Genomic DNA, 14819 nt, shown 5'->3' on the forward strand with positions numbered 1-14819 from the left:
GGACATGGGCCGGAAAATAAAGCAGATCCAAATCTCAGGTGAAAGAGTGGTGGTTGACCATTAAAAATGTTTTGTGGGCCAAATTTTTTTAGATAAAATTGATATATATTTTTTTCCCTTCATCCAAGTATATGTGACCTTATCAATAGATTGGATGGCAAATAAACATTACAGTGGCAACTAAATATTATGGTGTACATAAAATTTGAAATGGTGAGCACTCAATGACCACTACTTCCTGTGGTGTGGTCCACCTGAGATTTGTATCTGCTTTATTCTATTCTAGGTCCTATTCCCTAAAATAGCTGTAAAACATATGCACGGCATCCATACAACGTATACATCGAGGTGGGTCTCACGCGGTCAGGGACTTACCCACCAAGCTGTTACACTCTCCTAATCTGCGACCGTTATTATTAAGCCTAGCAAATCCAACGACTAACGCGACTAGAAATAGAGACATACTCGCGACCACCACCTGCCCCAATAACTGTAGTTCATTTGGTGGGTCCCGCCGTGTATGTGGCTGGAAAAAATTAGTCCAGATGAATTAAGGTTGCTTTTTCAACCGTCCATTTTCAGGAGATGCGTGGAATGACCTGCGTTATGGTTCCGGGCATTAAACGGTAGAACCCGCTCCCTGATGAACAGACCCAATCACGTACACGGTTGACGAGCTTCCACGTGCAGTTCCATGACTCGGGTCCACGAGGTATTCACGGGAGTAGCCAATGTAGGGCTTGACCTAGTAAACGTGGGCGAGAAGTCTGGCTGATTAAATCCTGCTCGTGCCTGAACAGACGTGGATTGCGTCCTACGGCTGCCCGTCTCTAGCCAGGAAGGGGCAGATATGTGGGGCCCACCGTGATGTATCTGTTTATCCACGCCGTGCATCCCTTTAGATCCAACGCTCAAGCTTATTATTTGGTTCGATGGTAGACCTCCGGAGAGGAGAGATGCGGATTCAATCACCGCTATTTCCTACGATGCGATGGACCTGAAATTTCGATCTGCTTGATGTTTGGACCATGTTTAAAATGGGCTGAAAAACCAGATGCATGGCGTGGATATACAACACCTCATCAGGGATGGCCCCACAGTAAGGATGACACTTACTGGGATAACAACTATCAAATTCTGCCACGTGGTGCCATGCTCAGCACGTAGACCGTAGACCCATTATGATATATGTGTTTCATTCATTCCATCCATTCATTTTTTCATATCATTTTATCACGGGAACCTAAAAGTGTGGTAGATCGAAATCTCAAGTGGATCACATCACACATCACAGGGAACGGTCTTGATTGAACGCCCACCGTTAAAAACTTTCTGGGGGCTATATATTTTTTAGATCAAGCTGATATTTGTATTTTTTCCTGTCTAGATCCGTATGACTTAAACGGATGTAAAATTAACATTACAGCGAGTCTTAGGAGGTTTTTAATGGTGGACATTCAATCACCCGCTGTGTTTCCTGTGGTGCGGTTCACCTGAGATTTAGATCTAACTCTTTTTTTAAATCAAGCCCTAAAATGATCTAGAAAAATAAATGGACGGTGTGGATAAAACACGTGGGCCCACAAAGCACCGACGAGTAGCCAGGTGTCACCGGAGAAACTGCGTCCGAAAGGCAGTACCGGCCGACTTGGTCCACGCCCGACCGAATCTGATTACTTCAGTTGCAATGTAATCTCTACGTAATTAGAGGATCATTACAAGTGGACTCATCTGATCCGCTGGCTGCATGACTCATAATATTCACGCACGGGAAGATCGGGCAAGTGGCATACACTTGTTCGTTCCTATTTTTGTCATTTCCTGTATGTGGAACCAATCAATTTACGTGTGATTTGGATGAATTTATGTAATACATTTGAAGATGCATAAACATACGGAGATGATTGAGTTGATGGTACAGTTAGGATGCATCAAAGGAGGTTGCAACATTGTGTAAGTGGCTGATGGAAGAGTGATAGTGTAAAAACTATTATAAGACAAATGACAAGAGTAGAAGCACAGTAGGTCACAAAGTCTGCAATGTATGATTATAGCAACCGACAGAATATGAGATGAATCTACATCTTTAGGGTAAATATACAAATAGAAGAAGAATATAGCGGAAAGCTTTTATCTCGTACCAACCTAATGAAACCCAAACATTATCTTTCAATTATTTTTTCAATTATCTGTCATTTTACATTCCTTAGTGTAATTATTATTCTTTTCTTGTCAAATCAGTTACATTTCATGCTGCATTTTTTTACTTTTCACTTATTTATATATTGAGCGAGTGGTTCAATATGGGGCGATCTCATCAAATCTCGATCATACATGTATTTGCCTATCTCAGCGCTTGGGGTCGTAGTTGTTCGGTTTGAATTGAGCTGCAAATTCAATTCTAACACGCTTACATTCACTACGTGACCGAAGTGGTGTGCTAAGAACAATGAACAACAACACTAACATGATGCAGTTTAGGTACTAATCTTGTCCCGACCTTGGGATAGGCAAGTCGTGTGAGGGACCACCATGACGTATGTGTTTTATCTGCTGTGTCTATCCATTTTGCCATATCATTTTAAATTATAATACTAAAATAATAATAATAATAATAATAAAAGAAGAAGAAGAAGAAGAAGAAGAAGATGATGATGATGATGATTGAAGGCTCAAGTAGACCATACAACGGTAATTACACTGAGTACGGTTGAAAATTTCTTAAGGGCTACTGAAAGTTTTGGATCAAGCTGATATTTGCGTTTTACCTATGTCCAAGTCTACACATCCCTATAAAAAAAGTTGGATGGCAAATAAACATTGAAGGTGGGCCATGAGAAAGTTTCATAGGTAGGCATCACTGGCATGGCTGCTTGGTGTGCTGTGGTGCAGTTGAGCCTTAGTTCTGCCTCATTTTTTTTTGGCTAATAGACTAAAATGGCATGAAACAATGGATGGACGGTCCAAATCCATACGGCATGTGGTTTACCCCTAGAGCCCTAGCCTGTCCCCAGCTCGGGACAGGCGGGGCAGCACCCAATCCGCGTCCAACTTAAACCAACTAAACCGTAGAACCCACTGATGCCAAGTCAGATCCTAGAATCAGATTCGCTGGACAATCCCAACCTGTGATTCATAGCCATTTCTTTTATTAAAATAAGACCATTGGATTTATTTCATCATATACCGTCCATCAATCCGATGGTCAGATAATTAATAAAGAGTAATTTTTGGGACACATACAGCTAAACTGCTAAACATCGACTACGGCCGTTGCATCCAGAGTCATGTTCCAAAACGTTGATCTGACTTGAAACATAGTTGGTGGTGGCTGCCTATGATCAAAAGGTCAAAATTTTCAAACTTGAGCTTGTGGGACGCCGTCCTCAATGAGGGTGATCATATAAACGGTTCGGATCATTAAAACATGACTCAGAATTCAACGGCTATAATCTCGATGGACCCTACAACCATACACGCGAATGCATCGTAACGAACCCCTCTCTCTTATCTTTGGCACGACTTTTCATCTCCATTTACCACGAAACAAAGCCAAACAACAACACTATCTATTAAATAGAAAAGTATATCTATTAAATAAAAAACATATGATATCATACAATCAACGACCCCAACATACAGAAAAATAATAAAAACCATATAACTTTGCTAACTCCACGCCAGCACAAGTGCAAAAAATGAAACAAATGTGTGAGATCTAAGCTTTCCATCAGGTGAACTACACGATTTAGATCTTCTGGCATGAAAATCAGCCCATTCCACACCTCATGTGAGCCACATCATATAACAAACGAATGAACGGCTATACAATATCTTAACCAGCAATTCACTTTGTAAGTTGTGGCCCACCTGAAGACTGAGAATTTCTGCATTTTAAAGCAGAAGATCTAATTATTATTTCCAATCTAATGGAAAGTACAGATCACACACACGCACTTCATATTTACACATGTGCCTCTTGTGAAGTGAGCAAACCTCCCAACATAATCAAAGAAATAAAAAAAAACAAAATCATAAATAAACCACCAAAAAATAAATAAATAAATAAAAATGAATAGAAGGGCTAATGGAACACTGATCAGAAATCGATGTCGCACTTCGTCCTAGTAAATCCGACAGCAGAGGAGCTGCCGCTCGTCGTTAAAGGGACCCTCAACTCGCACTCGAAATCCGGCTTGTAGCGATTAGTCTTGATTGATCCAATCTTAAACCTAATCCTTGCATAGATCTTAACCTTAATGGAGAAAAACCCGTCCCCATTCTCCCTATTGAAAACCTCAACATCAGAACTCTGGAACGGAATAGCAGCTTGCCCGGTGAAAACTGGATAGAGATTGGTTGTGTTCTTATGGCCTTGATAGAAAGTTGGCAGAGGCACGTAATCAAACCGCTGTCCTTCGTAGTAAGCGTTAGCTTCGAGCTTATCGTAGTAAATGCCAATTCGCTTGTTGGGGTTCCTTATCTCTATGTCTAGAGAAAGGTTGTAATAGAGATTATTGCTGTTAGTGAGGTTGAACTGAGTAAGTGTGGCGCTCTCGACATGCACTTTCACCTTTGAAGGGCGGAGAACAAGCCAGATAACGAGGGCAGCTATGCCAAGGACGACGAGGATGGTGAAGATGAGCTTGAACAAGGCGCTTAGTATGCAGCATGGGCCGCAGCAGCATCCACTCGATCGACCAGGCCGGTGATAGTCTCGTTTGGGAGGGATGGGTGGGCCATAGTAGGCTCCATTTAGGTTGGCTTGTTTTGAATCGGCCATGGATGGAGAGAGAGAGAGAGAGAGAGAGAGAGAGAGAGAGAGAGAGAGAGAGAGAGAGTAGATGTTAGGGAGAGAGGGAGGGGAATGTGATATATAGTAGTAGGAAACGTGTATCTTTAAAGAAACTCCTTTCGTAAACGCGTTGTATGTACTCAAACAAACGCGTCGGATAAAGGAGCCCTCGGCATTCATACTTCAACTCTTACTCGGTGGCGTGGACAAGGACGGAAGCGACTCGTCTGTAACCATAAGCTTTGTGGGGCCCACCGTGATTTCTGTGTTACATGCACTCCGTCCATCCGTTTGGCTAGCTTATTTTAGAAAATGGGTTCAAACACTTGAAAACTCAAGTGGCCACACCACAGGAAAGGGGAAGGAAATGCCTACCGTTGAAACCTTCTCTTGAAACTTCCCTCAAAACATTGTCTGAGTGAGACGCAACCTGTGTAGGTCTTTGACTAAATTTTCTATCATACTGTGCGAACGATCTGATTAATATTATATTTTAAAGTGCGTCCATACCTAAAATCATACTGTCGATGCTGAAGATTTGGTTGATCCTGTTTTGCTCCCTGGGAGCTTACTGGGTCCATGCGAACGAGTGGAGACAAAGAGACACGTGGGGTCGCTCTTTAGTAGGGTCTCTATTTATAATTCGGGATTTTAACCAAATAAGCACAGTATTATTCCCAAATGCCCAAAAATTGGAAAGATTAAACAAATGTCCTGTATAGTAACCGGACACCATTTTTTTATTAATTTTTTTAAGTTGGGACGAAATTACCCGTAACGGCCTTTCGTGTTGAGCCCTGCATGTGGCAGGTGCTAGAGGAATTCGGATAGGTAAATACTGTGGGGCCCACTATAGTGTTAGTGAGAAATTCATACCGCTCACATGTTCTGTCAAATCATTTTATAACATGGGCCCAAAAATGAGGTAGATCCAAAGCTAAAGTGGCCCACACAACAGATAATAACGAAGATTGTATGCTCATGGTTGAAACATTCATAGGGCTACAGAAGCTTTGGATCACACAAATATTTTTATTCTTTCAATTCATTCTCATGGTAAGGAGTTTATGAGCATTTGGGTCACTTTATGAACATTTTATATTACATATACACATCACAATGGATAACGTCCTTATTTGGAATGCTCGAGGAGTGGGCAACCATCCCACCATAGCCTAAATCAAAAGGCTCGAATCCAGGCACTGTCCTTTGATTCTTGTGATCCTTAAACCAATGATCAGAGACGAGATGAGGGTAGCAGCTGGGCTTAAGTGGGGTTTCCATTCGTCCATCTCCAATGGGGATGTGGGTGGAAAATTTTGGGTGTTTTATATTTCTCCAACTATCATTTTTGTCTCTATTGTCTCTAATCAAATGTTAACTCTGTCTGTCAGCTCTGCTAATATTCAGGGCCATGTCTAGCTTTTAGCGGTATATGCCAAGTGTTCTAGGAGTCTCAGACGGAACCTCTAGTCGGATTTAGCTTCTTCTTTTTCAGGTCCAGGGGCTGTTGGTGGCGACTTCAATGCCATGGCCACTTCGTTCAAAAGAAGAAGCTCTAGTCCTTTCGATTGTGCCAGTGCTGCGGAATTTACAGATGCCTTCAATGCAGCCGGGTTGATTGATGTTGGCTTCTCGGGTAATAGATTAACGTGGTGCAATAACCATTCTGGGTCGACTAGAGTCTGGGCTAGATTAGACTGAGTGTTGGTGAACCGGGAGTGGGTTGATCAATTCCCTCTGTTCCGAGTTGATCATCTACCTCGCAGGAATTCTGACCATGCGCCTCTCCTTCTCCATCTTCCATCCAGCCCTCCAATCCAGGTGGTGAAACTGTTCAAGTTCCATAGAATGTGGACTATTCATGAAGATTTTCTGAACATTGCCAAGCTTGTTTGGAACTTGGTCAGTGATACCCAGCCTAGGCTCAACGTTTTACTCAGGCTTAAGAGGGTGAAGATGGCCCTGAAGGTTTGGAATAAAACAACCTTTGACAACATTTTCGAGTAGGTTAAGTAGGCTGAGTGTTTGCTAGAGGAGGCTAATTAGTGGCTTCATGCGGTCCCTCAGGATTCATCTTTGCCGGTCCATCTTCAGCAAGATTTTCTAACAGTCAAGAGGAAGCTGGCCTGTGCTGAACTGAGGGAGGAGCTTTTCTGGAAACAGAAGTCTAGGGTCAGCTGGCTCGACGAGGGAGACAAAAACTCGAAGTTCTTTCACGCAGTGGTTTAAGGGAACATGCATCGAGCGGTTATCAAAAAAATTGTTCTCGGCTCGGGTTAGGTGGTTTCGGACCAGCAGGCTACTCAGGCTGAGGCAATCAGGTATTTCCATGAGTCATTTTCTACCACTCCAGCGGCCCCTCTTGCTATGGGCAATCAACTCCTTTCTGTCATACCTACGTTGGTTTCAGCAGAGGACAATGTAGCTTTGATGTGCCTTCTGTCTCTCCAGGAGACAGAACTAGTGGTGCGCACCTTGCCTCTCAATGGTGCGGCCAGCCCAGATGATTTCTTAGGTGCGTTTTATATATCATGCTGGGGCATCATTGGTCCAACGTTCATCGGGCAGTTGAGAGTCTTTTCGGGGTGGGGATATTCCTAGAGCCTTCACCACTTCAGCTATCTGCCTTATCCCAAAAGGTCCTAACCCGAAAAGCTCTCAGATTTCAGGCCGATCAGCTTATGTAATTGCATTTACAAGATTTTCTCCAAGATCATTTTAACTAGGTTGAGTGGTCTTCTTCCTAAGTTGATTTCTGAGGAGTAGGGGGCTTTCATCAAGGGTCAGAATATAGCCGAGAGTGTCGCGATAGCCTAGGAATCCATAAGAGAGATCAACAGGAAGTGTCACGGTGGGAATGTGGTGATAAAACTTGATATGGAGAAGGCGTACGACAGAGTGGACTGGGATTTCCCTAAGCTCGTTTTGGCCTCGTTTGGCTTTGGCATAGCCTGGATACAGTTAGTGCAAAAGTGCTGGAATAACTGTTGGTTCTCGGCATTGATTAACGGCGTGGCGGCTAGGTTTTTTCAGTCTTCCAAGGGTCTGCGTCAAGGTGACCCGCTATCTCCTAGTCTCTTCATCCTAGCAACTGAAGTGTTGAGTAGGGGGATTCACCGTTTGTTAGACAGTGGTCGGTGCTCTCCTTTCAAGCTGCGCCTGGGCTACACAAGGATTTCCCATTTGCTTTACACCGACGACACCATTCTATTTATAAATGGGGGCGCCAGATCTCTTATAGCTATGAACCGTTTCCTAGTGTCATATCAGCTTGCCTCGGGCCAAAAGATTAACACCAGAAAATCATTCTTCTTTTGTTCGGTTAAAGTTCTAGCAGCCAGGGCCAGGGGCATCGAACGGTTATTGCGAATTGCCCGATCCGTGTCCTGTCCGGTCTATCTGGGGGTCCCGCTAATTGTTGGTAAAGTCAAATGTGCTACTTTAATTTCAGGCTACTAGTTGAGAAAATAGAGGGCCGTATTGCAGGGTGGAAGGCAAGATGTTTGTCCCAGGCTGGGAGGAGTGTCCTGGTGCAGCATGTCTTGGGTGGCATATCCATCCATGCCATGGCTGCCTCCGTGGTTCCCAAATCAATTCTAAAGGAGCTAGACAGGAAATTTGTTGACTTCTTTTGGGGTTGGGCTGATGAGAAGCGTAGGTTGCTTTGGAAATGCTGGGGAGATCTCTCCAGGCCAAAGGGCGAAGGCGGGGTTGGCTTCCAGAAGCTGAAGGAGGTGGCGAAGGCTCTCCGTCTTAAATTGGGGTGGGCTATCAAATTTTGGCGCGCGACCAGCCTGTAGTGTTCAGCTATGAGAACTAAATACTCCTCTAGCCAACCCAATGCTCCTACCGCATCCTTTTCGGCTGTGACGTCCCCGTTGTGGAAATCTATTCACAACTTATTTCCCCTACTCTCGCAAGCAACTTAAGCATTAGTGGGCCTTGGTCTAGCCAACGTATGGTCAGTTAACTGGACTAGTCTCGGGCCCCTCGCCAATCTGGCAATGCAGCCAATCCCTCCAAATATTTCAGAGTTGCCGATCAACAGCTTCCTCAATCCGGACGGTCCGCTCTCGCTATTCGTCGTCTTCAATTTCCTGCCACAATGGGTTATTGACCTGATTTTTTGGGCAGTTTTTATATTTTTAATGGTCCAGCTTCCCCATTCTGGCCACTAGAACCTTCTAGGAAGTTCTCGGTCAAATCGGCGTGGCCCCTCACAAGAGATCGCGGGCCGCCTGTTGCCTGGGCCAGGTGGGTCTGGCATTGTAAGCTGCTTCCCAAGATCTCCCTTTTCGTGTGGAGATTGCTTCATGGCGCAGTTTCGGTAGATGAGAGGATCATGGGCAAAGGTGTTCAGCTTGCCTCCAGGTGTTCTTATTGCCCTCCTGACCAGATTGCCAGTCCGTCCGTCGAATCCCTACATCACGTTTTTCTTTTAAGTGAGTGGGCGTTTAGAGTTTGGAATGCTTTTGCCTCTATCTTCGGGTTACATTTTCCATCTTCTTCGTCGCTGGTTAGGCATGTGTTGAATTGGTGGCTCTCGTCCCACCCTTCTTCATGTGTTCACATCCTTCGCGGTTCATCTCCTTTTTTGATTCTCTAGGAGATGTGGCTCGTAAGGAACGGGGCCAGATTCGAGGATGTTAAGCCAGTTGCAGCCTCGGTGATTGTTAAAGCTAAGTGGTGGTTGTGGGTGCAGGTTTGCTCATCCGACAGCCTCCCCCACCATCTACTTCCTTGGATTTCAAGGCTCGGGTTTCAGGCCCCCATTCTGCCCCCCTTCATGCCTTTAATCGTCAAATGGGCTAGGCCCGTGTGTGGGTTCGTAAAGCTTAACGTGGACGGTCTGCATTGGGTAACCCAGGGAGATCAGGCGGTGGTGGTATTTGTAGGCGGGACGATGGTGAATTTTGTTTCACCTTCTCGGTGGGGTATGGCATCGGGTCTAACTCTAAGGCAGAGCTCAGGGCTGTCTACAATGGTATCATGCTTTGCCTTGAGTCCGGTTTCAACAGGGTCTAGATTGAGTCAGACTCTCGCCTAGTGGTGGCTCTCCTCAATGGCTCGATGGAGGCCTCTTGGAGATGGGCCCCCTGGATCCAGAGGATCGATAGGCTGAGGGCTAGTGAGTCCTTCTCATGCAGCCACATTCTTAGGGAAGGGAATGGTCCAGTAAACGGGATGGCCCGGTTAGGGGCCTCTCTTCAACAGTACGTTGTGTTGAGTCAGGTGGCGGCTCTCCCCCCCAAGATTAGAGGCCTGATCTTTCTGGACAAAGTGGGCCTTGGGTCACTCTGGGTCCCCTTTTCTTCTACGCCTCACCCCTATTGATAGTTGTTTTGTTTCCTGTTTTTACGATAGGCCGTGGCCGGGATTTCTTTTTATTTGCCTGGCTCGGGCCTGAATGAGATATATATGTTCTTCCTTGGAATATATGAATCCTTTTCATTAAAAAAAAACATCACAATGGAGCTTGGAAAAGTTTAAATGATAGGCAATTCCTTTCAACTATTTCTAGTCGTGTGATCCACTTGAGTTTTAAATCTGTCCAATTTTTGTCTCATGTCTGAAAATTATCTTCCTAAATGAATGGATGGAATGGATTTTTCACAAATATCATGGTGGCCCCAACATAACTTATGGTCGTATAAACCACATGGAAAAAACTTTTCCCTTGAAATCAACATCAATGTAATGTGATGTGACATGGGTAGGGTAACCAGACGTATGTAGAGATAGATGGTCTTATTGGGCCCACTGTAATGTATATATTTTATCAACGCCACCCTTTCATTTTGAAAGATCATTTTAGGGAATGACCCCAAAAATGAGGCATATCAAAGGCTCATGTGGACTACACCATAGAAAGTAGTGAAAATGAAAGCCTACTATTGAAAACCTTTTGGGGGCCATAAAGTTTTTGGAAGTAACTCATTTTTTTTGGCTAATGACATTAAATTAAATTTTAAATCCAATGGATGGATTGGATTCGACACATAAATAACGACAAGACCCACAACCCTTATAACATGACAACCTCGACCCTTATTACGTTACAACTGAAAGAAATCCAAGGTGGGATAAGGGCCATAGCTACATCATTTGAGTGGAAGCAGGTCCGTGCTATGATACCCCCTAGAAACCCTTCACCCTCTTTGATGGTAATATTTCATTTGACATGACGGTAGATGATCTTACCAGAATCTTTGGGAGGTATGTCAAGATTACGGACGCCTACATACCCTGGAACTACAATCTGAGAAGATCTCGGGGCTATGCCTTCATCAGATTCTAATATCACTACAAGAAACAGCGTTTTTACCGACGAAATTATTGCCGATGAAAATAATTTCGTTGGTAAAAGTATGTTTTTACTGACGAAATTTTTTTCGTCGGTAAAACTGCACTTTTATCGATGAAATTTTTTTTTGTCGGTAATAATATTTTCATCGACTAATATTTTTGTTGGTAAAACTATTTTAATTTTTAAGATAGAAAATTTTTACGGTATTCGGAAAATTTCACGGTAAGAGTTTTACCGACCAAAAATTTTGTCGGTAAAAAACACAAAATCACTTTTACCAATGAAAATTTTCGTTGGTAAAAGTGTACTGTTTAACTTGGAAATATTTCGCCCTGATTTTTATCGACGAACTAAAACCATCGGAAATAACATTTTTACCTATGAAAATTTTCGTCGGTAAAAGTGTTCCGGTTTTCACTTTGAATATTTTTGCCTGAGTTTTACTGACGAACTAAAACTGTCGGGAATAATGATTTTACTGACGAAAATTTTTGTCGGTAAAAGTGTTTTGGTTTTCACTTCAAAAATTTCGCGCTGAGTTTTACTGACGAACTAAAACCGTTGGGAATAATATTTTTACCGATGAAAATTTTCGTTGATAAAACTATTTTAATTTTTAAGAGAATTTTCACGGTATTCGGAAAATTTCGCGGTAGAGTTTTACCGATGAAAAATTTCGTTGGTAAAAAACACAAAATCACTTTTTGATCAAATCAAGTGGCTAACTGTCATTCAGCGACACTTAATTAGTCTAGATATGCACAACATATATGAATCTTAAATTATAATGAACTCATCAATCATATTATAAATTTCGAAAGTAAATAGATATGTCTAGACGTATTTTGACTTTAATGATTTTGATACCAAATTTGGAGGTTTATATATATATATATATATATATATATATATATATATATATATATATATATATATATATATATATATATAAAATTACGATTTAATGCTTGAATATTAACCCCATTGGTTATATCCAGACCGTCCAATTGACTTTCTCCCTCAAGATTAATTTGAGAGGCCAATAGATCGGTTAGATCGGACCATTCTAAGTCCACATCTTCCTCATTACATGATTTTACATCAATCTTCTCTTGATTAGTGTGGCCCACTAGGTGATCGAGCTGATCTAATATTCAAAATTTAAGTATATTTAGATCCCAAAAATCGGATGAACTGTGTAGATTAGATCCAATCTGTCCAATGACTCCACAAAGGTTATAATACATTATTTAATACCTAAGATTTCATCCGATTAGTGTGGTCCATATGATGGTTGGATCAATTGAAAATTTGGAGTCTCAGCAAATTGTGCCCTTGAAAATCATGTGATCCATTCGGATCAGATTCCACACATCAAGGTATCTCACACAGATCTCAATGCCAAAAAGATGCGCATAAAATGGTGTCTTTTTATTGCATACCACAATTTTGAGTGGGTTGGATATGTGAATCACATTTAGGCAGGCCCAATATATGATTATGATCAATGTTTTAAGGAAACCCTTCTCCACTACAGTTAAGTGAATTACTCGTTACCCTTACCAGAGTAAACTCTGTAGGGTCCATCATTATTTATTTATTTTATCCACTCCATTCATCCATGTTGACAGGTAATTTGAGGTCTAAAGAACAAAAATGAAGCATATCCAAAGCTCAAGTGGACCACACTACAGGAAATAGTGTGATTGAACCTCTACCATTTAAAATTTCTTGGAGGCCATAGAAGTTTTGGATCAAGCTGATGTTTGTGTTTTCTATTCATTCATATATTTTTGATATTATGAACAACCTTTATCTATTTTTGGACAATCTGATCAGTCCAGATTGAAGAGTAAGTAGCTTCAGATGTTTAAATCAAAATTCACTCAAATTGTTGATCAATCTTGTTTGCCCAATATCTTTCTCATATGTAGTATGATCGAGGCGAGTAACTAGTCAAATTGAGGGTAATGATCAGTAAAATAGAGTAAATGGACCAGACATGTAAAATGGGCCCATCATGATGTGTGTCGAACATCAACAATGTGCATTTGATGTCTCCCCTTTAGCTTATGAGATATCTCAAAAATCATCCGTATATGAAACTCAGGTGGGCCATACTATCTAAAACCATGTGAAGACATCTAAAAAAATATAAACAATATAATATTGGATGTCATACCATTTTGGGGCCATAAAAGTTTTGGATCAAGCTAATTTTTATTTTTCCCTTCATCTGGCCCTGTATGACCTAATCAACATATTGGATGTCAAATAAATAGTACAGTGAGCCTTAGGAGGATTTTAATGATGGATATCCAATTACTATTGTTTTCATGTGGTGTGGTGCACCTGAGATTTTTGTGGTGGGGTCCAGTACAGATTTTTATCTGCCTCATTCTTTAACTCATGACGTAAAATGATATCTCAAAATGGATAGACGGTGTGGATATAACAAATACATCATAGTGGGGCCCACAAAACTTGGTGTCGTCACCGTAATCTATCCAAGAGGGAAACAAATTGGCTACTCCCCCTGACACCAGACCCGTGGCTGGTGGTCATTGCTTTATGGGTCCCACCATGATGTATGTGTTTCATCCATGTCGTCCATCCATTTTTACATATCATATTAGGGCTTGATACCAAAAATGAGAGGGATATAAATCTCAGGTGGACCACACCACATGAAAATAATAGTGACTGGATATCCACCATTAAAACCCTCCTAAGGACCACTGTACTTTTTATTTGACATCCAATCTGTTGATTAGGTCATACAGGCCTAGATGAAGGGAAAAAATATCAGATTGATCCAAAACTTTATATGGCCCCCAAAAGGTTTTTAATGGTCGACACTCATTCAACACTGTTTCCTATAATGTGGTCTAGTTGAGATTGGGATATACCTCATTTTTTGTCTCATACCATAAAATGAAATGGAAAAATAGATGGATGGCAGGGATGAAACACATACATCATGGTGGGGCCCACAGAGCATCGACCACGAGCCCTAAGCGCTTGTGAGAGGACTTGAAGTCTATTTTTGAGGTCTAAAGTTTTGTAAATATTTTTACCTACGAAAAATATCATCGCTAAAAGTTTTTTGCTTATTTTTTACCAATGAAAAAATTCCTCGGTAAAAATCTTCCCATCGCTGATGATTGAAATTTTCATCAGTAAAAACCTTTACCATTGGTCTTTTAACGACGAATTTATCGACAAAATTTTTCGTTGGTAAAACCTTTTACCTATGAAAAAAAACACTTTTAGCGGTAAAAGTGGGTTTTCTTGTAGTGTATGTGGATGCAAACGCAGCTTTGGATATTCTCAATGGTAAGATGGTGGATGGTTGGATTCTGACGGTAGTAATGGCAAAGGCCCATGCTACACATTCACCCAACATTCAACCACCACTGCAAAGGGCTGCTTCACGCAGCTTTGGATATTCTCAATGGTAAGATGGTGGATGGTTGGATTCTGACGGTAGTAATGGCAAAGGCCCATGCTACACATTCAACCAACATTCAACCACCGCTGCAAAGGGCTGTTTCAAATCCCCTAGCATTAGCACAAAAGGTGTTGACTATAGAAGGGAGGTCTTTCATCGAAGCAGTTAGGGGTGTGGGACATGGACGCATAGAAGGTGTTCGATCAAATGCCATAGAGAACTTCACAATCAAGGCTGATAATAGAAGCGTGGCAATGAAGCTG

At 41.9% G+C, this 14819-nt stretch overlaps 1 protein-coding gene across 1 annotated transcript; it reads right to left on the minus strand.

Annotated features, from left to right (window-relative positions):
* Positions 1-4065: 4065 nt before the first annotated feature.
* LOC131234740 (NDR1/HIN1-like protein 10) lies at positions 4066-4835 on the minus strand. The gene has a single exon (XM_058231678.1). It carries the CDS (start codon positions 4781-4783, stop codon positions 4100-4102), a length of 684 nt encoding a protein of 227 aa, XP_058087661.1. The 5' UTR covers positions 4784-4835; the 3' UTR covers positions 4066-4099.
* Between the last annotated feature and the right edge of the window lie 9984 nt (positions 4836-14819).

This window comes from Magnolia sinica, chromosome 19 (assembly GCF_029962835.1).
Source record: "Magnolia sinica isolate HGM2019 chromosome 19, MsV1, whole genome shotgun sequence".
In the NCBI taxonomy this organism is placed as follows: domain Eukaryota; kingdom Viridiplantae; phylum Streptophyta; class Magnoliopsida; order Magnoliales; family Magnoliaceae; genus Magnolia; species Magnolia sinica.